General features: G+C 42.5%; 1 protein-coding gene across 3 annotated transcripts in view; it reads left to right on the top strand.

The window, feature by feature from the left end:
* arhgap46b (Rho GTPase activating protein 46b) overlaps nucleotides 1-19,578 on the top strand; it is a 68,705-nt gene extending 49,127 nt beyond the window's left edge. For 2 of the 3 annotated variants that reach the window (XM_058409525.1, XM_058409527.1), the window contains 8 exons: nucleotides 1,578-2,643; nucleotides 7,025-7,661; nucleotides 8,233-8,337; nucleotides 13,905-13,978; nucleotides 14,682-14,881; nucleotides 17,054-17,145; nucleotides 17,272-17,441; nucleotides 19,008-19,578. In XM_058409525.1, coding sequence (XP_058265508.1) covers nucleotides 1,578-2,643; nucleotides 7,025-7,661; nucleotides 8,233-8,337; nucleotides 13,905-13,978; nucleotides 14,682-14,881; nucleotides 17,054-17,145; nucleotides 17,272-17,441; nucleotides 19,008-19,202 — 2,539 coding nt within the window. In that variant the 3' untranslated portion in view covers nucleotides 19,203-19,578. The remainder of the gene's footprint in view (nucleotides 1-1,577; nucleotides 2,644-7,024; nucleotides 7,662-8,232; nucleotides 8,338-13,904; nucleotides 13,979-14,681; nucleotides 14,882-17,053; nucleotides 17,146-17,271; nucleotides 17,442-19,007) is intronic. The other variant, XM_058409526.1, reaches the window with a different exon arrangement.
* The last annotated feature ends 3,285 nt before the right edge of the window (nucleotides 19,579-22,863 follow it).

Here is a 22,863-nt window from a genome sequence, read left to right as displayed (position 1 = left end):
TATAATGTGTGTGTAAAAAATAATATTTTACTATCATCAATTAACGGGCGACAATGATATGTAATATCTTAATAACATGCCATAGTATTTGTAATATACACTGATATGCCTATATACACTGATCAGGCATAACATTATGACCACTGAAAGGTGAGGTGAATAAGACTGATGATCTCCTCATCGTGGCACCTGTTAGTGGGTGGGATATATTAGGCAGCAAGTGAACATTTTATCCTCAAAGTTGATGTGTTAGAAGCAGGAAAAATGGACAAGCGTAAGGATTTCAGCGAGTTTGACGAAGGGCCAAATTGTGATGGCGGATAGACGATTGGATCAGAGCATCTCCAAAACTGCAGCTCTTGTGGGGTTTTCCCGGTCTGCAGTGGTCAGTATCTATGAAAAGTGGTCCAAGGAAGAAAGACATGGACATCCAAGGCTCATTAATGGACGTGGGGAGTGAAGGCTGCCCCGTGTGATCCGATCCAACAGACGAGCTACTGTTGCTCAGATTGCTGAAGAAATTAATGCTGGTTCTGATAGAAAGGTGTCAGAACACACAGTGCAACCAACACAATATAAGGCAGGTGGTCATAATGTTATGTCTGGTCAGTGTAGCTAACTATTCCATATTTCCTTATCACAGTAAACATCATATCAGTATGTAGTCACACCCCCGAGTTGTTTATTTAGATTTTTTGTCTCCCTTCCCTCCATTTTTCCATGTAACAGAGGCTACACTGGTGTGTGTCCTGGCAGCAGTGCGATAGATGGCGAGAGAGAGTGAGCAAGAAAGAGAGAGAGAGAAAGAGAGAGAGGAATGTGTTTTTAGTCCCTGCGCCAGGATTGGCATTTCAGCCAAGCATTCCTCTGTGTTAGATACGGACAAGTTTGGATTAAGGCACATGTATTTAATAAGTGTGAGATATTGTGTGATGCAACACAACTGAAGACAGTGATGTTTTATCATTATTGTTAAATGTACCTGATTCGATCGATGCATTTTGACATGTTATTAGGAACCTGTAGAAAGATCTATACTTTTTAAAAAGTCTCTGAAATTGCTAGTAAGCGCTATACAATGAGTCGTCAGTGTATTGATTGAAGCTAGCTTACACAGTAGTTACTGAGAAAGTGAAGGCCATTTTTCTTCACTTTCAACAATAGCCATTGTCACTGGACTGCTTTACAGAAATCTGTATTTAAATTCCTAACCAGCAAATCACAATTGATAGCTTGTGGGAAGGAATAACTCTCTGATTTGAGATAGAAACTTTAAAAGGAACCAGACTCAAACGGGAACCCATCCTCCTCTGGGTGATAGTGACACTGGGGTTATAAGTCTTTACTGTAGACAGGTGTTGAAGCGTCAAATCAAACAGTACTAGGTGTGTATTGAAAGCATTTTCAGTGTGAGCTCATGAATACACGTTCTGGGTTAAGCACAGGACAGTCTTTTGGAATACAGCAACAGTATGACATTGTAAATGAGGTCAGTTGTCATTACATGTTGTCTAATAATTTTTGCACTGTGTGTGTTGGAGTTTTTATATCTTTCTGTCTTTCCATGTGTGTTTCAGAGAGCCAAATCCGAGATGGCAGCCTGCTCCAGGCTCCAAGGCGGCCATGTTGGTGAAAGTAAGCGGCAGTGGCCGGAACCAGCACACCACCCCTGCTAGCCCCCGCCCCCTTATTCATTTGAGCCTGCCCACCAGCAACACCCCCTCTCCTATTCCCACATACCCCAACAGGACTGCCTCCTTTGGCAAGATGGACCCCAAACAGTCCTTACATCTCCTCAAGAAGGCAGACAGCGGCAACTTCAGCATGGGGATGCCCAGCTCTGGCGCCCCCTCATCTACAAATGCTCTCCGCCCTTCTTCCCCTCAGTACGCAGCCACGCCCCCTGTGCCAATCTACGATGAGCCTCCGACTTCAGATCCACCTATTTATGATGAACCACCAGCTGACATGGAGGTGGAAGGGGCCGACTACTTGACCCACGACCCTTATAGACCTACGCAAAGCATGCCACGATTGGCTCCACCCCCTAAACTTCTCCAGTTCCCCCAAGCCAAGCACAAGCGCCATCCGTCGGCTGGGGAGTACAGCGCAGCTGGGCGCGAATGCATCAAGCACATGGTGAATGTGGACCTCCAGCAAGGAGAGAGCCCAAAAGAAGAGGTTTCCCTGGAGAAGAAGCAGCCATGGCACAGCCGTCAGAGCAGCCTGGCATCTCAGGAGTACCCACCACCCTCCACTGTCACCTACCAGGACTCGGGCTACTCGACGGGGCCCTCTCCGAGTCTGCGCAGGAAGAACCGCAGAAGAGCGGTTCCAGGGCACGGGGCAGGAAGTGGCAGCGATCTCAGTGACAAGCTGATGGCTGAGATGAAGGTGGCTTTAATGAGCTCAGAAGGTTCACTGAAAAGCACAACGCTGCCTGGACCAATTTCAGGCTCAGGAGAGGACACTATGGGCAGCGAGCGTTCACTGTACAGCAGGCACGGAGACGCGACGCTGACTTCGACTGAGGGGCTAGCAGGGGGGCAGAAGAGGACGTACGAGAAGGTGGACTCGTTGGAGAAGAGTGAAGCGTCTCACACTAGCCTCTCCTCTCCAGAGCCACCTGCATCACCCTCACAGGTAGGATAGTAATTTGTGCACAGACATTAACATGTTCTCTGTTTTATTTATTCTGCATACATTTACACGGTTTCCATGACATCCTATAAAAGATTAGATATCACTGGGAGGTAATCATAACAGGATTTATACAGTCTTAGAGTATTTAAAACATTTATTGACCACCCTAACAACTGCCCTTATAAGTGTTATAAGTGAATTCTGAGTATAAGGTTTTTCTCTTCTATTCTCAGATTACAGACATTACATTGAAAAATGTTGGAGTATGTTCTTACTTTCACTCCTTCTGTCTTCTCCTGCCTTTTTTGTTCGGGTCGGTCCGACTTGTAGCGTTTCTCAGTTATGTTTTTGGAATGGAAAAGCAAAACAACAGTCTACATCCGGTCGCCGTGGAAACAATACAGTAGTGAGAGACTAAGAGCTTCCCGTCTCAGAGGGAGCAAGTGTTCCATTCCAGAAAGTGTGTGTGTGTGTGTGTGTGTGTATGCAGTGTCTCAACAAGGATAGGAATATCTGACTTTTGGCTGGTTCCCCATTAAAAAATAGGAAAATTGCTCATGCAACATTTAAAAAATAGATTTTTTTGTTACTGTGCTTAAGCTTAACGTTAGATTTAGTTGTAATATACAGTTCTTAATTATGTTAATTAGTAATTATGTCAATGCAAGGTCCTCACCGGGACAGGAAAATGTGTGTGTTTGTGTGTGTGTGTGCATGTGTGTGTGTTGGTTGGGGGAGTGAGAGTGGTTGAGAAGAAGAACGAAGGAAAGATATAAAGCCAACACACAGAACATGATGATACGTTGTGTAGTAAAGAGACAGCCCAGAAGATCTTATCCCTCAGTGAGAGAGAGAGAGAGTGGAAGGAAGCATCATAAAGGGATTTATCATGGGAATGGTCAAGCCAAAGCTCCGAAATGACTCAGGAAAATGTTGGAAACACAGACTGTGAGCATGAAATTCATAGATACTTTATCTAAGGACATGAGAGAGAGAGAGAGAGAGAGAGAGAGAGAGAAATGAAGATTCCTGTTGAATAAGCAAATAAATTTTGATTAATCTTCCAGCAAGTATTTTGTTCCCCTATTATATGCCAACACTATTTCAGTTTATAAATGTATTTATTACTGTTTAATAGCAAGTTATTTTATCGTGTTACTTATGTTATAACAGCTTTATGCAGTCATTCCCTCACCAGCTTGTTTTCTCTCCCTTAAAGTTAATTACCTTTAACGAGTAAATCCACCTCATCATGTTACAGAAAAACTACAGGAGTCTAAGGTTACAGCTCTGACACAGGAGACTCCTTCAAAACCTGCTAAATAAACATCTCTGAGAACTTTCCCATATCAACAGCTACACGAACGCAAATAAGCATCCATCAGTGGATTAGTGGTTACTATAGCAACGAGTCCAGCGCATTAGTAATAAACCTTGCAGACAGCACCATTGCCTGAGCTGTTGTTATAGAAAATGTATTAAACACCAATTAACTTCCTTTAAATAAACTTCCTCCCTCTGGTTCTTTTTCTCAGTTACCTCTGCCATGGTAGGTGTCTTGGTCTGCTTCCAAAAGTATTTTTTTATTGCAAAAGTGAAAAGTGTAGAACAACATCCCCCCTTTAATAGTAGGAAAAGAACGAGTGCCACCTTCACCTACTGTACTGCTTTGTTTTTGTAGACAATAGGGGTTTAGTATGTGTGTGTGTGTGTTAGATGTATAATAGATTAACTTGTAGTCGTTAATAGCTCTTGCGTCCAAGCTTTTAAGTGTGTGTGATACAGCTGAAGCTTCATTTTGGATCTAAACACTAAAACCGATCAAGAAAGTGCCTCTGACAAACGTTACCTTCCAATGAACAAAAGCAGCTGGAGCTAGCACCTCACTAGCAGATGCACATGAGAGCATTCGCATCTTTCATTTCTTTTTAAAGTGAATGTGAATGTGTGTATTGTTCATGGTTTGCAGTTTGATCAAAAAATCTCGTAGAAATCCAGTTAATATTTCAGTATCAGATAGTATTTAGAGATCAAATTTAAACAGAAACTCAAACAAAATGGCTTAAAAACCTCCAATTTCTTGTTCTTACTTTTCACTGTAAGCACCACTGTGTTGACGTGGAAAGTTTTCTCAACAAACTTGGCCCCACTTGGTCATAAACACAGCACACGTCTCTGTTTTTGCAAGATTAGAGCTACCACAAGTGGATGAAGTCACCAGTAGGCCTTGCTACTACTGGTTGCCATAGTAATAATGTTTATCAGTGGGTGGTGCAAGGAGCATTCCATCCATCCATTTTCTATATCTGCGTTATTCCTAATTAGGGTCACAGGGATTTGCTGGAGCCTATCCCAGCACACATTGGGCAAAAGGCAGGGGTACACCCTGGACAGGTCGCCAGTCCATCACAGGGCCACACATATAGACAGACAACCACACACACTAACACACACTCCTATGGGCAATTTAGAATTACCAATCAACCTAATGTACATGTTTTTGGACTATATGTTAGTGTGTGCCTAGAAGCCGAACATTTTTTATCTATCAAGTAGAGAATTGGAACAGCTTAGTACTGGACTTTTGGATCATAATGTATAGAGTCTGTGTCAAGAAGGAAACGTCATTTGGTGTCAGTGGTCATAGGGAGCAAAACAGATGCCAGGATGGATTTTAGCCAAGAGCTGAGGGGTCAGAGCTGAAAAATGACCCACGACTGATCGAAAAGGACAGGGTGAAAAAGCTGCCTTATGTGTCAGCATTATCAGGGAAGAGGTCACAAATAAGGCCGGTGTATGTGCCTTGAGGTTTGACTTTTCCATGGTAAATATATCAATTTTATAAACTTTCGAGGGCTGTAAGCATGGATGAAGGAAAATAAAGAAGGTAAAGCAGTCAAGGCAGAGGGTGCAGTGATGAGAAAAGAAGTGAACGTAATGGTCGGGTCTTAACCTTAATCTTTTTGTTAGCGATCTGCTGTTACGGCTCACTGCTTCACAATTCTACATGCTTCATTAACCATTAAATCAACCATAGCTCTCTCTCTCTCTCTCTCTCTCTCTCACTCGCTTGCTAATGAAAACTTTACTATTCATCTAGGAAGCATAAAGCACATATACAGAGTTTGGAAAATCTAACCTCAAAAATGAAGTTTCTCTGCGCTACAGAAGGCATGGCAAAATCATCAGTGGATTCGGCATCATTTAAGCAGTATCACATGTGTCTATGAAGCCTGTGGTGATTTAATGTTTTAGAAACAGAAGGTACTTCTTCACAGCTGTGATGGTCCTGTAATTCTACTGAGCCCTCACTGTAACTCTGATCCTGGACTTGGAATGATATCACATTACACCCCTTTCTTTTACACACTTTGGGAGATGCTAAATGCTCTATATTTAACCTGTTAGGCACAGAACAGTATATCCAAGACAGTACTGAGTAAATCGATTGTGTTTGGTCCTGTATAATGGGGCGATAGAATTCAGAGTACTGATTTGAGGGGACGGAGTAAACTGGGAGTGACGTGAGGGAAGGAGAGAGAGGCTAAGGCAGTGTTATGTTCTGATCTAATTTCCATATTGGGTTACCTATTTTGGAATCAAGTGCGATTTGTGCAGATGTTTCCAGGCTTTCGTTCCTGTTCTGGTTGCTCTGGTTACAGTGGAATGAGTAAGCGTATTTGCCTGCCACCTACACAACACAACACAAGACACACACATACACACAGAAGGATAGAGAATCTCTTCTGAGGACCTTTCATTGACGCCTAAACCTAACCTTATCCTCATTAATCAAACAGTTCAAACAAAAGCTGCGTTCATTTCTCAGTCCCTCCAGAATTTCACGGTTTTGTGATTGCAGAAATTCAAGCAAAGTCAGGCCAACTCCACAATATACAATATTAAGATTATTAGATATTAAGAAGATTATTAATATAAGAATATTAAGCTTGCCATATTTCTTACCTCAGAATTTCCGTAGATTTTGGCCAAGAGATGTAGCGTCATGTTACGTCATCAGCCGAACCCCTCTTTGATTCATGTGGTAGTAGCTCAAGTGGTTAATGCTCTGGGTTGTTGCTCAGAAGATCTGGGTTTAAGTGGTCCATGCTGCCACCATTAGGCCCTTGAGCAATGTCTCCAGCACCCTCTGCTCTAGGGATGTAAAGGATGGGGTGTGCGAAGAAAACATTTCTTTCCATGTATATGTGACAAATAAAGGCTACTTTGTGTGCATCAAATATAAGTACAGCTGTCATACACAGTAATGACGTATGTGTCTTCACTGGTAGTTTAAAAGAAGAATACTGTCAAGTAGTTTTCTTAAAAAAAAACTCCACGAGAAGTTGTTGTTAATGACTTTCTTTCTTCCATTATTTAGGCAGGAACACTGGAATCCAAAAGCCAGCCGGACTTCCGCTCTCAACACGGAAAAGACCGCAACGATGAGGTAACAGTTCATGGCACCACTTCCGTCTCCTCACTTCCTGCCCTCCAGGTGCATACCCCCACCTCTGGTGCCACCTACCAATACCCTTACTCTACCCTATGCAAGCCACCGATCGATGTGGATATGGAAGCATGGGCTACCAAGAACCTGAACCAGCACACGCGAGGCCTGCTGCGCCGACGCGTCTCCATCGCCACCATGCTCTCCTGGAGCAATGCTTCCATCAGGAAGCCTATGCTGATCACGAGCGACCGTGCCATCAAGAAAGAAGCCTGCGACATGTTTAAGCTGGTGCAAGCGTACATGGGAGACCGGCAAGTGACACGCCTCGACCGCCGCCATGTCGCCCTTCATGTAGTGACCAAGTGCTGGAGCATGCAGGGCCTGAGGGACGAGCTGTATGTTCAGCTGATCCGACAGACCACGGACAACCTGAACCTCAGCAGCCTCTGTGCCGGCTGGGAGCTCATGGCCATCAGCCTGGCCTTCTTCTCTCCATCACCCAAGTTCAGACGCTATCTTGAGGGATACATCCAGAGACACCTGGAGCCCAGTCATGACAAGAAGAGTAAGTGTTGTTTATGACCACAAACTAAATGTCCAAGTGTGAGCGAAAACATATCCTTCTTGATGGAAGCGTGTTTTTAAAGGCATGCAGCCAAGAAATTATTCTAGTTCATACCATATAAAGCTGAATTGATTTGTTTTTCAAGTGCACGCAGTAGGTAGCTAATCCATTTCTTTCCCGTTTCTCGCATGCACACAGTATGTAGCTGTTAACTTTGTATATTTCAGCTCCCGAGGTTTTTTTTTCTTTTCTTCTATCATGGAAACCCAGCGTTGAATGTTTCTGTCTCAGGTGTCTGGCCCTGAACGCCGGTCCATACTCATCGCAGGTCAATATTGATTTCAGAGCTAAAATTAAGATGGCTCTGTGCCTGTTCAAACAGGATGCGACGCTGGGGAATGGGAGGAAAAATAAAACACCGGGAATACTTGAGGTCATAGTTCAAGCGCCATGGAACAAAGCATGATGATGTGTTTTTCAGAGCGACCGTTAAAGGGTGTGTGTGTGTGTGTGTAGATATTTCACAAATAAATGTTTGAGCTTAGAAGTTTTTTTTGTTTGTTTGTTTCAGTATTACAGAGGATTGTGGAACAACAGGACATAAAGAACAAGAAGAACTCGAAGTCCAGGAAGAAGAGGAAACAGAACAATGAAGAAGAGGAAGAACAGGGTACATGTTAGTGAAACATGGCACACACGTATATATGCACACACACACACACACACACATGCGTGCGCACACACACACACACACATACTTACACACACACATACACAGACATGCACACACATACACACTCTCACATACACATGCACGCATGCACATATACACACATACACTCACGCAAACACGCACACATATACATACACATGCACTCACGTATATATACACACACATGCATGCACAGACATGCACACACACATACACACGCACACACACACATATATATATATATATATATATATATATATACACACACACACTGAACACACACACGCATATACACACAATTTCCTGTGATAGTGGGATTGTGTGCTATTGGAGATTAGATGAGATAAGCAGAGACGTAACCCGTTGAATGAAAAATGGACAAGTGTAAGGATTTGAGCTTTGAGTTTGACAAAGGGCCAAATTGTGATGGCTAGACCACTGGATCAGAGCATCTCCAAAACTGCAGCTCATGTGGGGTGTTCCCGGTCTGCAGTGGTCAGTATCTATCAAAAGTGAAGGAACAGTGGTGAACCGGCGACAGGGTCATGGTCAGCTGAGGCTCTTTGATGCACGTGGGGGGGCGAAGGCTAAGGCTATGTATTTTTTTTGCTCCTTATCCAACATGTACATCTTCGGAGGCCGATGTATACATTTTGTTAAAGTAGAGATATTAAAGGATTTCAAAAGCCAGTTTTTATTGGCTGTTTTCCAGAATTCAGGCAAGTGACATCTAAATGTTTTTTTTTCCAAATTCTGGAAACTATAAGGCTGCTGGTCATGAATGAGAATTACACAGTGTTTATTTCCTCTGCACTACAGGAGCTGTGATAATTATGTTAAAACTACAGAATTGTTGCATGCAGCAAACCGACATTTCAGAGCTATATGAAGGTTGAGAATAAACTTGTGTTATTTAAGCACAGTTTCACCGAGGGCTCATGCCAGTATAAGCATGCACAAAACAAACCCCAGAGACATTTATGACTCATGACTTGCGTAAAAATAAAAGTAGTGTAGAATCTCATTTTGTCACTTTGCCAGAGGCTGATATGAAACACTCCTAAATAATAGCTGGTTAGGTAAACACTGGTGCTTCAAACGTTTGAAATCCAGGACATTCTGTGTGCTTTTGTTTCGCACTGTTCAGTAGTTCCCGTTCCGAAGAAGAATGTGCCCTCTGTATGAGGAACTGAGGTTCCTCGAGCCGCAGGACACTACACACACACCTTAGAAACGACAGTGAGCTCTGCTTTGTCCCAGTTTTGTCTGTTGCTTTGTTCAGTTGCAGATGATGATCATGAACAGTGATGAACCAGCTGACCTACAACAGAGAAAAAAAAAGCTTCCTCCATGTTTACTTTAAATTTATCCTGCAACACACACACACACACACACACACAGAGCAGTGAGATAATCTCCAAGTCCCACGCTCTTTTGGTCCGCCTCCAGAGTGCTCAGAGAAAGTGAGGGATTAACAATGAGAGCAAAGAAAAGACAGACAGACAAGTGGAAGACCCTGCAAGTCAGAGCGGGGGGTCTTTAACAAGATATCCTTAAAAAAAAAGAGAGCAGGGAACAGAGAGAAGACTGTTTTAATCAGACCTCTTCCGCTTTGCAATTGAACCCACTTCTAACTCGGTTTTCTTTTACTTCTATCCCTTTACCCAGTTTGGTAGCAAATAATAACGTTTCCTGTTTATCACATGATAATAATTATCCCACACAGGTTACACACAGAGTAAGCCAGTCATCTTGATGAGGAAGGAATGTCTTTAGATGGAGAGAACATCCATGTGAATATGTTTTTGTTTCACTTTAGAATTTCTATAGCGCAATGAGTGAGAAGCTCTTGTTTAGTCGAGTGCAGATGCCGCGAGTGTAATTACTCACCACGCTGCCTGCAGCTCAGCCGAGTGTAATTAGCTGAGTCAAGATGAGTGTGTGTGTGTCAGTCATCCTGACCCGGCTTATACGACAAGCACTCGTGCATCATTTTCAGTGGCATGATTGCGACTTTGCCAAGGTAACGACCAACCACAGAGCTTCATGCAGCTGCGTCTAGGGATGCGTCAGACTCCTCCGAGACCACGGCTCGGAAACGGATGCACCGACTCATCGCTGATCAAAAAGAGCTTTTTACTTTTAAGTGAGATTGCCGCTTGAAATGAGATGCTTATCAGCCAAGTGGACGATCTATAAAAGTGCGGTTTCCACAGTTATTTCTTCCTCTTTTTTTCAGGCATTTTTACAGCCCTTAAATTCCGAGTCAGAACAAAACTACTTTGTGTAAAAGGTTATTTCACTAAATCATCGGATTCACAAGAGGAGGTATGTGAGCCAAGGCAAGGGCTTAGGCTAAGCATTTTAGTGCAGTCGGGGTTCCGCCTCACAGGCATCAGAGCACTCTGCATATTACAAACTGCTCCTTTAAACGCCCTTCTCTCAAAGCACAAAGGCAGATTAGTCACAGTGGTGTGTGGCAAGGGGTTCTGGCTTACTCAGGCCTCTGGTCTCTCTTTTAAAGCCGTGTGACATTCTCTGGCTACATTCTCTCAATTGTAACATGTCAGCCTTTGCCCTCGGATTACTTTTGTTTATCGGTTATAGAGTTTCAGGATTCGGGAAATGATTTAACATTAACAGGGTGATATTGGGACTGCCCGGGAAAAGCATGGATTTATTATAAAGCATAATAATGCTTTACGCTTACAGATGTAGAAATATTAACTGGAGTTTGGAGATCTTGGAGTTTGCTTGAAATACTCAGAAATTCTCATCTACAAAATCTGCTCTTGTTACTATATTGACATTTTTTGCTTCGACGCTCAAATCTCAGCTCAGGTTTTTAGCTTTCACTTCCCATTAATACTCAGTGAGAGTTTTTCCAGCTTGATTAAAGTTCACCTGTGGTACGTTAAAGCACTAAGCCACAGGAAATCGTCATATCCATGATAACGCCCTCTAGTGGCTGATTGCTTCTATTAAAACGGCGCCAAAAAAAATAGAGCCCAAACCCTAGCAATAACTGTTAGTAACTGAAAGATAGATAGATAGATAGATAGATAGATAGATAGATAGATAGATAGATAGATAGATAGATAGATAGATAGATAGATAGATAGAGTGCTTTACTGATCTCTGAGGGAAAATAGTTTTGTTGCAGCAGTACAATAAACAAGGACTATGCACAGAGAACACAAGTTATAGTGCCAGCGTGGGCTTTGTGAAGCTTGTAGGATTCAAATGTTTGGCATCATGAGTTGTTTGCCAGAACTGAAGTGTTGTGAAAGAGGAGCAGATTTCAGGGTTCTCCTTTTTGAATCAAGAGCCAGCTCATTAAGAGGAGGGGTTCAGGCCAGGGCCTCTCCCACCATCTCACTGTGCCAGCCTGATGGACTGTTGTGTGGCAGCGGGTGGATGGGGCGGGGTCAGAGGGGTTGTGTGAGAAAAGAAAAAAACGCTTTCCTTAATATGTTAAACACTTCATTGGAAAGCCGGGATTCTTTGCTTCTGCAGGATTAAAGAAAAGCCATTACAGCAGTGACTATTGGTATGCAAAACAGTCCTTTGCTATCTCTCCTTTCTTTCTTCTCCCTCTTCATCTCCTCACTCATCTCCTCCCACTTTGTCTGGCCTGAAGTGATGGTGTCAGTCGCTTATTCTTTGTTTTCCTGAGGCCACTAACACAAGCGGAGGAGGACAGAGGGAAGCAAAACAAGACAAAGAGAGCGAGGGAGAGAGAGAAGGAGGGAGGCCGAGAAGGATATGTGTAGATGGGAAAACATGACTAATCCCTTATGTGTGTGAGGGATGAGTAAAAGAGGTTTGATTTATTTATTTTAAAGCTCTAAACAAGAGGCTGGGTACGAGTGCACAAATGGAAAAGAACTAGGAACAGGAAATCAATTTCAAAAAGGTGAGAAGAGAGGAAATGAAAGAGGAAAGGAGACACGAGGAACGTGTCAGTAGGTGCGAGATGGATCAAACAGAAACAGGCGCTCGCGAAATGTCTGGCCCGTGTGCTGGCCGTGTTTTCACTGCCCCGATAACTGAGGAGTCGCTGATGTAAAACACCAGCTGTAAAAGCCGCAAGTTTTTTTCCCCCCACCTTTTTGGCTTCTAACCAGGCTGAAGGAGTTTTAAACTAGCTCAGGTTACAAACTGTCTTTGCAGGCTGTAACATATTTTAAGAGGCCTTTGAATCATCATGTGTGCACTGTAGGTGTGTGTGTGTGTATTGTAGACTATAAAAAGCTGGCCATTTGTTTCTTCAGCCCAGCCAAAAGAGGTGTTTTGCCAGATGTGTGAACTTAAAGGCTAATAATCCTCAGACTCCTTACTTACAGTAATAGAAAACACTTTCTCTCTGTCCATCCTGTGTCCAGAAATAGTCCTTGTCCTTCTACATCATTTTTTCTGCTCACTTCTCACAAAATCCACCCCCCTTATACACACACTCCAGTAGATATAGATACAGCTGCTGTTCTTTGGATTTTCATACCAGATCCTTCACAACAGTCCCTTGTTTTCTTCATCTTACAATCCCTCTTTTTTCAATAACAAATGAAAACTCTCCTGTGCCTCTGGCTATTTTTACAAGCTGCAAACAGTGTCCACAGTTGTTAACTTCAACAAGAACTGTTTGTTTGTAGAATGTGGTTGTTTAGGTGAGATCTTCCCAACCGTATCCTCTGTCAGTTCTTCTTCTTCTTCTTCTTCTTCTTCTTCTCCTTCTTTCCTTTACCTGCTTCTTCATTTTTAACTCTCTCTCTCTCTCTCTCTCTGCATGAATTCAAAATTCAGGACCCCTAATTATCATTTCTGAGTCTTCAGCTCTGTAAATTATTACCTAAGAACCTCCTCACCGAACAGGAAGCCAGAACACACCATTCCAATCCGCCATTCCACAGTCATTGCGGTTCTTTTCACTTTCGAGGACACGTGGAGCTTTCATCGAATACACCCCGAGTACAGTTCGTTTATTTTCAAATTACAGATCATTAACATCTAACCATTTATCTGTCAGAAATGTCACAATTACAAATTGACATGCTGTCGTGGCGGTGGGATTTATTTTCCTTCCACGCAACGTTACACCAGTGTTATCATAGTGACGATACAACACTTTCCCCTGCACCCCAAATACTCCAATAATGGCAGAAGAATTTGTGTCTGTTTGATCTTGTAGTGAAATCTGCCATATTGGTTTACGCCGTGTATATTTTTCTTAGCTACAGCTAAATTGTAGTAAAACATCCTGGAAAAAAGCTGCTTTTCAGCTAAACCTTGAACACACATTAGTGTAACTAAAATATACACACGTGAGTTCAGCTCCTCACACTTCATGTTCCAGCTTTTTTTTTTGTTCCTGATCTTTTCAGATGTGTTAACATCCATTTTATTAAGGGACTGCGTTACTTAAGCTGTGAATACATAAAGCAGTGACTCCACTTTTCACCCTTTCACAGTTCCCTGTTTCAGCAGTAAGCCATGCCTCTGACTAGTTGTCTGTTTCTTCGTGTCCTCCACAGGTCTGCCAATCAGCACTTACGCCAAATACTGCTACCGCAAGCTGCAGAAAGTTGCTGTGACTGGGGGTAAAAAGGTAAATGCCTATTTATTTATCTCAGACCAATTTATCCTTTGGCCTCATCGAGAATGGAGCTAGACGGGCCTTTAAGCAAACAGAGTAGTTGATTGAAAATTAGCCACACACTGAACAGAATTGGCTCGATGAGCTATCTAAAAGGTCAACGGTTTAAACAGGGTTTCCGGAGAGAGCAACCACAGGTTTATGGTGCTACAGAAAGAAAAGAGGCCGTAATGTGTTCATGCTGGCCCGAGACTGCTGAAGTGTAACGTAGAGCAGCAGTGTCTAAGTGCCTACATGTGTTAACAATCAGCCTTGAGAAAGCTCCATGAGAGCCACTCAGCCTGGGAAAAGAGGGTTACAGTAACCCCGGATCTCCATATCTCACACACACACACACACACAAACACAGCAGTAAGAGATGCAGTAGCTGTGTCCCACCTCCTTCACTGTCCTTTCTCCAATCTCCACCCTGTAATCAGTCGTCCCACCACTGTCTCCACTCTTTCTCCATGATGTGTTATATTTAGCAGCATCTTTGTCCTTTAATTGTAAAAAGAAGTTGCACCATGTCAAGAATCTTTCCATCAACTGTATGTTTATGTTTAATATTGCCGTTTTAAAGATTGGACATCATGTGACCAGTTTTCTCTACGAAAGATGAGATACCGCCCTCAGTATTCTATGCTCATCTCTCGTTCTCTCTCTCTTTCTCAAGGGTCTGAGGAAACCTACCCTGGATGAGATTGATCACGGGAGGAACGCCATAGTGACGCCCTCACTGTTCGGAAGCGCTCTGGAGGAGATCATGGAGAGGCAGAGCCAGCGCTTCCCTCAGAGGAGGCTGCCCTGGGTGCAGGTGCAGCTTTCTCAGTGTGTTCTGGCACTCGGTGGAGCACAGACCGAGGGCATTTTCAGGTAAGACGCAGATGGAGAGAGAGTTGAGAGGGACGAGCGTATCACACACATAAGACTCCATTATAGTGTCGTCTATAGCAAGCTACCATCTTTTTCTTTCTGACCAATTTGGTCACCTGACAATTCCCACCCATCAGTTACCAACCACATGCTTCTTCCGAACCATGTGAAGCCTGCAAACCTGTCTCTCTTGATGCATCACAAGGCAGCACAACACACTCAGAAAAGTGCTACCTGCCCTCTGAGGGAAGAGAGTAATGTCGCTTTCACCCAACCAGTTTTTCTCCCTGGGTTTCGGGCCATGGACATCGGTGGAATCATAGGACTCATATTCTGCCAAAGATAGGGTACATGCTTTTCCCTGAACGCCAAAAGTGAAGTCATTTGGCACACCTTTATCTAATGATGGTGTGCGGCTTTGGTTTGAAGAGAGATTGATTTGGAATTGAATTTCTTTTTTCAGGAGGAGTAGAATGTGTAGCTGGGAATGCAGGAAGTTCAGGTGTGGACTTTCCTTACAAAAACATTTTCTACATAACATTATGCTCAATTACCTACCTCGTTAGCAACTATTTGCAGCTACCAAAATGAGCTGCTAGGTTACAGACATAGCAACTTTTATTTTTCCACCCCTACACCTCCTGAGGCAATGCAACACAAAATCAAACAGCCTGGATGCATGCAACACAAACGCCAACTGTTTCAGAAAGAAGAGGAACAGGTTTAGTTTCAGTTTAAGGTTTTTCTGTGTGAGTTTTTTACTCATATTTGATATAAACACAGAGGTGCTGCCATGAACGAAGGTAATTCTTGAAGGACTATCAAGGAATAGGTTGCCTGGGTACATTTCTGAGGTTATTGCAAATACATCAGTCAAGCATAACATTCTGAGCACTGAGAGGTGAAGTGATTGAATATAACACTGATTATTTTCTCATCATGGCACCTGTTAGTGGGTGGGATATATTAGGCAGCAAGTGAACATTTTGTCCACAAAGTTGATGTGTTAGAAGCAGGAAAAATGGGCAAGTATAAGGATTTGAGCGAGTTTGAGGAAGGGCCAAATTGCGATGGCTGGACCACCCCATCAGAGCATCTCCAAAACTGCAGCTCTTGTGGGGTGTTCTCGGTCTGCAGTGGTCAGTATCTATGAAAAGTGGTCCAAGGAAGGAACAGAGGTCAACCGGCGACAGGGTCATGTGCAGTCATGTTCACAGTGCAGTCATTTGAAACAGTCCGTGAGAACGCTGCAGTAGGGCCGAACCTATTGTTGCTACTGTAATAATGATGATAATAAAATGCTCCAAAAACACTGCCCACGTCCCAGACTGGGAGGGATGTCACTTTCCAGAGAGTTCATTACATCTCCTCTGCAAATGTCTAGTCGAGTTAATTACAGCTAAAACCAGCTAAACAAGTGTGTGTCCTCTCCAGGAAAATACAGCCCTCTGTAAAGTTTTTACACATGCTCCAAGCTCAGAGAAACCCGTGTGGTCCCTACAGGAGCCGTTTATCCAATCCGACCTCCATTTGTTTGACATTTCATGAAACTGTTCATTTGTGGCCAGCTGATCCATTTTCAAAAATCGAGTGCGATTTGCCTCGATACAGATGTGATAGCACCAGCTTTATTCAGGGCTATGATGGAGATATGAACACATGGATTAGATTTACACCGTGTTGATCAAACCAAGCAAGATAACACAGGATCAGTTTTTCCTTTCTTTTGCCATTGAGCGCAGGACTGTGGACATGCGAAGCTAAAAGACAAACACATTCTTTCCATCACTTGTTCCCCCCTTTTTTTTAATAATAATGTTTTCCCTGACGCCCATCACCTGCATGCATCCTGTCAGGAAATCTGTCGCTGACCATTTGTTTGTCATCTTCTGTTTTGAATAATGTCCAGATTTGAAGGGTTATTTGTTCCAGGGCCTCTGTGTATTATTAATGTTGCACTCTTTCCTGCTCAATCAGCACACACACACACAACTTTTTTCTGTTTGACTGAAAAGGCTGAAAAGCACGTGCCATATTTTTGTATATTATTTTACCCCACTTTGAGCACCATGGCTGTGAACTAGCAATCATTGCAATCATGAAACAGAATAATGACAGTGTTGAGGAGTGTGTGCATGACTCTGTTAACGGCCGTGTGTTTTAATTTTACAGAGTCCCAGGAGACATTGATGAAGTGAATGCCCTCAAATTACAGGTGGACCAGTGGAAAATTCCCGAAAATCTCTCTGACCCTAATGTTCCTGGTAAAGTGCAACATTATCAAATATACCTGTGATCTAAGGTTTCCTTTATCTCACATTCAGAGGTTTTTTATGTGATGGACAAGCCTGTGATCTCTGTCTCTCTCTCTCTTTCTTTGTTTCTCTCAGCATCACTGTTAAAGCTGTGGTACAGGGAGTTGGAGGAGCCTGTGATTCCACAGAGTTTCTATATGCAGTGTATCAGTCACTATGAGGATGCCGAGGCAGCTATCAGCGTAGTGCAGGCTTTACCAGAGCTTAACAGACTGGTACTGTGTTACTTCATCCATTTCTTACAGGTAACACACACACACACACACACACATAAGTATAGGCCTAGTCCACACGTACACGTGTATTTTTAAAAACTGAGTTTTTCCTCCTTCGTTTTTAAAAAAAATCTCGTCCACATGAAAACGCAAAAACGCAGTCTGAAACCAACAGGTGGCGATATAATCTCAACTGTAAAGCCATGTTGGCCAATCAGAAGCCTGAGACGCCGACTTCACAAGCAGTGTTGCCAAATTGGGCAGGTTTCCGCCCAATTGGGCTTCTTTTGGTTACGTCTCACCGGGAAAAAGTGCATCGGGCGGGTTGATAAAATCTGGGCTGGTTTTTGATGCAACTGGCGTGTTTTTATTTTTGACTATAAACATGATATTTTATTAATTTTCTATTCAAACGAATAAATAAAGTATAATATATAATGTTGGTGTTTTAATTATATGGTTCAGTTTAGCCAGTAAGGTTCAGGAGAATCCTGTCCAGTCAAACTTCAGTCTTGATTAGCGGGTTGTTGTAATCATTCTACTCGTTAAGCCAATATCACAAAGTTATTAATTGTTATAACTGTTTGTTATTGTATTAGTTATAATGGTATGCCTTTTGGGCTCGTATATTTTTTTTAAATGGGAGGGTTTTAAGCTGTAGTTGTCTTCACTCCAATCTGGCAACCCTGTTCACAAGATTTCCCAAAAATCTCTGGTTTCGCTGTCTACACGGTCACACTGCAACCGGAGTTTTTAAAAAACTTCACCCTGGCAGGAGTTTTTAAAAATTCAGTGACCTGATGCTGCGTTTGCGTATGGACGAACGGCCTAACCGCATAAAAAAAGCTGCGGTTTTAAAAATACCCGCATTAGTGTGGACAAGGCCGTAGAATATGTAAGCATGTTTGTCTCGCACCTCCAAGGTTGGGGGATTGATTCCTGCCCCTGCTCTGTGTGCAAGAAGTTTGCATATTCCTTCCATGCTTCAGGTTCTCCAGTTTCCTTCCCCTGTTCAAAGACATGGCAACTCTAAATTGTTTGAAATAGACTCCAGGTTCTTTGGAACCCTGTGTAGGATAAACAGTTGCTCTTGTATCAAAACAGTAATACACTTTATAGTTGAATAATTATCTTTAGGGTATTAACAGCATTAGTTAGGGTCATAAGAGCATTTTTTTTTTCATCTGGAAAGCAAAAAGTCTCACCAGTGCAAAGCAGCAATAAACACTTTAATTGGTTGGTGCTTTGCCTCTTCATCCCTCTGTAGACTTAGACACTACACATTCACATACAATGTAGTCTAATGTCATGTAGACTTTACTAGAGTTCATTGAATTAGCAATTCAAAGGGTGCCAGTGCTTCTGGAGGCAAGTGGACAGATAGGGTGCCAATACTTTTGGAGGCGAGTGAACAAATAGGGTGCCAAGTTTGTGTTCATGTCTATTACTAGCATTTCTTAATCTGTTATTCTTGTTGCTTTTCTTATTATTACTAACATACTGATAGTTCCAAAAGTGACATTTGCTGATTTTCTTATCAGTTTATTTTCAATATCTAGAACAAACCTTGTATTTTTTTCCTCCTCTACCTCTCAGGTTTTTGCACAGCCAGTGAATGTAAGCAAGACTAAGATGGACGTGAACAATCTGGCCATGGTGATGGCGCCTAACTGCCTGCGCTGCCAGTCAGATGACCCCCGCATCATATTCGAGAACACGCGCAAAGAAATGTCTTTTCTCCGCATCCTCATTGTGCATCTGGACACCAGCTTCATCAAGGACCTTGTGTGACCTTTACGCTATGACAGTTCGTCTCCCTGCTCATCCGTGTGCTCATGGGTGTCTCTTTCTTTACAGGGTTCGGTTCTATGGCATTGTCGCCTGTTAGCTATGGCCATGTCAGTGCTTTATAACTCTGAGAAAAGAAAAAAAAAAAGACATGCTGAGGTCTTGAGGAAAGTGATGGATAACCATGTTTGCTTGTTCAGTTTCTTAGCTAAAACCTCCAAATACGAATCACCAGCAAATGACTCACTGATTCACCGAATACCAGCATTCTCCTGAGGTTTTCGCCTGTTTGACTGGGAGTCATTTTGAGTGAAACTTTGTAGCAGATGCCACTGTAATGACTGAATCGATTCAGAAATAAATCTTTTTCAATGGCAGACGCTCCTGCGCATCTGCAGCGGTCAGACTGTTAACATATGAAACCAAATGTGCAGGGATTTTACGGCTTTTTGTATTATTACTAAGGACTTTTTGGTTTTTGGATCTTTTTTTCTCTCTTTGCTAGATTATCCAGGCAGTTATCCTCAGAGTTCTCTAATTTAATATGGTTTGAGTGTGTTGGATATTTAATGGATACTAATCTATATACTATGAAGTGTATGAGCCTCTCTTTTGGTCTTAGACGGTCTGCAAAGTCTTTAAAAAAATGTCTCATGCTGTGTGTACAGTATGCACTGCGCATGTTGATGTGTGTCTGAAAGAAAGATCTGTTGGCTCCGTTATGGCCTGCTGACTTTAAACCTGGTGCCTGTACTCGTGTGTGTGTGTGTGTGTGTGTTTGATGGCTTTCGGAAAGGTCATCCTTCCGTAATCAAAAGCTCAAGGCATGGACGGTGCTTCAAAACAAACTCTCCTTTATCTCATCTCCTTCGAAGAAACGACACGTTTGATGTAGTGCATGCTATTTTTATCCGTCATGTGTGTCAGCAGGAAGGCATGCAGTACTGTTCACTGCATTCGAGCAATCCAGATCATACAGCTAGCCAATATACAGTATTTAGCTCAGGAACTTTGGAGAGCGTTATTATCCGCAGTCCCAACTCTGTGGAGTTTGGATGTCTTAGAAGTAGTGATTCAAAGCGACCGGACATGTGTTGAAAACATTGTTGCTCGTGCATCAGCTTTCATCGGTCCTTCAACCCGCATGCCTTGAAGATTAAAACACAACTCAACTCAATCCACAGATGACGTGGATGACTGCAAACCTTCACGAACGTATTTTTACTTCGGTATTTTCCATAAGACGGGGCAATTTCATATCTCAGATGTGCGGTTTTAAGGACGTAGCCAGGACCCAGCCTGTAGTATATTTAGCTCTGTGGTCAGACTTTGGGGTTTAGCACCCAGCATGGGAGCGTTTTTGGCTCTTGATTTTGGAACGAGACAGTTTCTGACCGCACACACAGCACACCCTGACTTCTGTTTTTGTTAAGATGTAGGCCCCAAATAATACATCAGGCAAAAACGGTCAAGCATGAGTAGCCGCTCCACACTGCCCCGATAGCACACATTACACACGTCTCTAATCAGTTCGTCCGTGACTGGAGGATTCCTCGTGCCATTGCAGACTTCCACTACAGTAAAGAACACAGTAATCCAGCTGACTGCTCTTTTACTTCCACTTGATAAAGCTTGAGAATCGTTTCACTTGTCTAAACAGCAAGTCCATGCCACTGATGTTTCTCTGGTATTCTGTAAATATGACTGTATGTCTCACGTTATATGTTTACCCCTTAATTTATCCCTTCTCAATCAAACGTTACTACAGCTATGAGGATCTACTTCATCTTTTCCGTCAGTTCAGAGTTCTGTCCTATATCTTTTCTTTTTTTTTTTCCCAAAGTAATCCTTTAGATGATTGTGTTGAATAGTGAACAGAACTGTAGCAGAATACAGCCACACTGATTCTGTGTGTGTGTTGTCGACCTCCACTATGCTCCTGTATTGCACTTACCTGTGTGTCCTCCCTCTCTGCGGTTCTCTGTGATGCTTGCAGGGACTAACGACCTCTGACTCGAATTGTACATTTTTTTTTTTTTTTTGCCGTGGTCTGTGACGGGCCTGCTAGAAAAGAAAAAGATGGATGGCAAGCATTTAATTTCCATCGTTTCAGAAATAATAAAGTTTGTAAATTTGCAGAATTGTGAGTGGGGTTTTTCTCTAATTGTTCACCGGTGTGTAGAAATGTATCCCTTTAACAATGGTACTGGACAAACTATTCAATATTTGGGGTTTTTGGTTCTGTGTTTAAAGAGAATTTGAAATAAATCTACAGACTCTGGGGCAGCACGGTGGTTTAGTGGTTAGCACTGTTGCCTCGCAGCAAGACAGTCCTGGGTTTGAATCCCGGGTTTGTGCCTGCATGGGTTCTCCGGTTTCCTCCCACAGTCCTAAAACATGTACCTTAGGTTGATAGGTTATTCTAAATTGCCTATAGGGGTGAATGTTTGTGGTTGTCCATCAATATGTGGCTCTGTGATGGACAGAGTGTACCCCTGCCCTTCACCCAATGTGGTCTGGGATAGGCTCCAGCAGATCCCTGTGACCCTAATTAGGAATAAAGCGGGTATAGAAAATGGTTGGATATTTGAAATTTCAGAATATATTTCTACATATCTATATAGAAATGCACATGGACACTTATTTTCCACTCCAAATTCGAATGCCATTTCTATATGAACATGGACACTATGCTTACAAACTAGCCAGCTTTCTTAGCATTCAGACATGACAGCAAAACTGATAACCACTGGTCTGGTGTTTACCTCCATCTGGTGTCATGCTCAAGGTCCAATAAAATGAGCAGGATTAAAGATTAAGTGCTAAATCTTCCTTCTGATAATTTAATCACAGCTATTCCAGACATTGAACAACTTCACACTAATTAAAATAAAAAATCTAAGCATATAAATACTGCTTTAAAAGCATGATTAAATTCAGAGAAACTGTTTTTATCACCAGATGGGAAATGTGTTTCTGCACCACTTTATACTGCACTCTGCTGTACACCCAGCAACCTCAACCTCCACCGGTTTGAGTTCTCGTCCTTCATTGCACCTTTTGTGATGTTGTGTACACAATAAACTAAAAGCATAAAACCCAACTTCTTCTTCATAAGTAAACAATGAAGGGATTAAAATGATTATACCATCACTGACCTATACTATCACTAACTAAAGGGCTTTAACTACAGCTTTCTTAGGTAGTCCCATTTCCTGATTCAACACAAAAGGATGGATAAAAAATCCTAACTGTTCTCACAAGACTACAGGACCTGTTCAGTTCTACATGGGAATAAAAGATGTTAAATTTCCAGTGTCAAAAAGAAAAGATGAACAATGTCACCATCTGCTGGTTAACTACTGAACTTGTATCTTAGATCAGAGTAATGTGTGCACACACAAACACACACACCCTGAGTCCCTACTTTAAATCATATAAATCATATAAATACAAATTGGTATACTGCTAATTAACTGCTAAGCCTGGTAGCTACCTCTTCTCAATCCTTAGCTGTAATGCCATGTTATTAATTAGCATAGCGAGGGGGTGGGGCGTATGAGTGAGATTTTCTCTTCAGCTGGAATTAGAATCATCCTTCATCCATCCATCCATTGTCTATTATTCTGCTGGAGCCTATCCCAGTGCACATTGGGTGAAAGGC

The sequence above is a fragment of the Hemibagrus wyckioides genome, linkage group LG15 (genome assembly GCF_019097595.1).
Source record: "Hemibagrus wyckioides isolate EC202008001 linkage group LG15, SWU_Hwy_1.0, whole genome shotgun sequence".
NCBI lineage: Eukaryota > Metazoa > Chordata > Actinopteri > Siluriformes > Bagridae > Hemibagrus > Hemibagrus wyckioides.
Note: the sequence above shows the minus strand (reverse complement) of the source record. Positions and strands in the feature narration are given on the sequence as shown.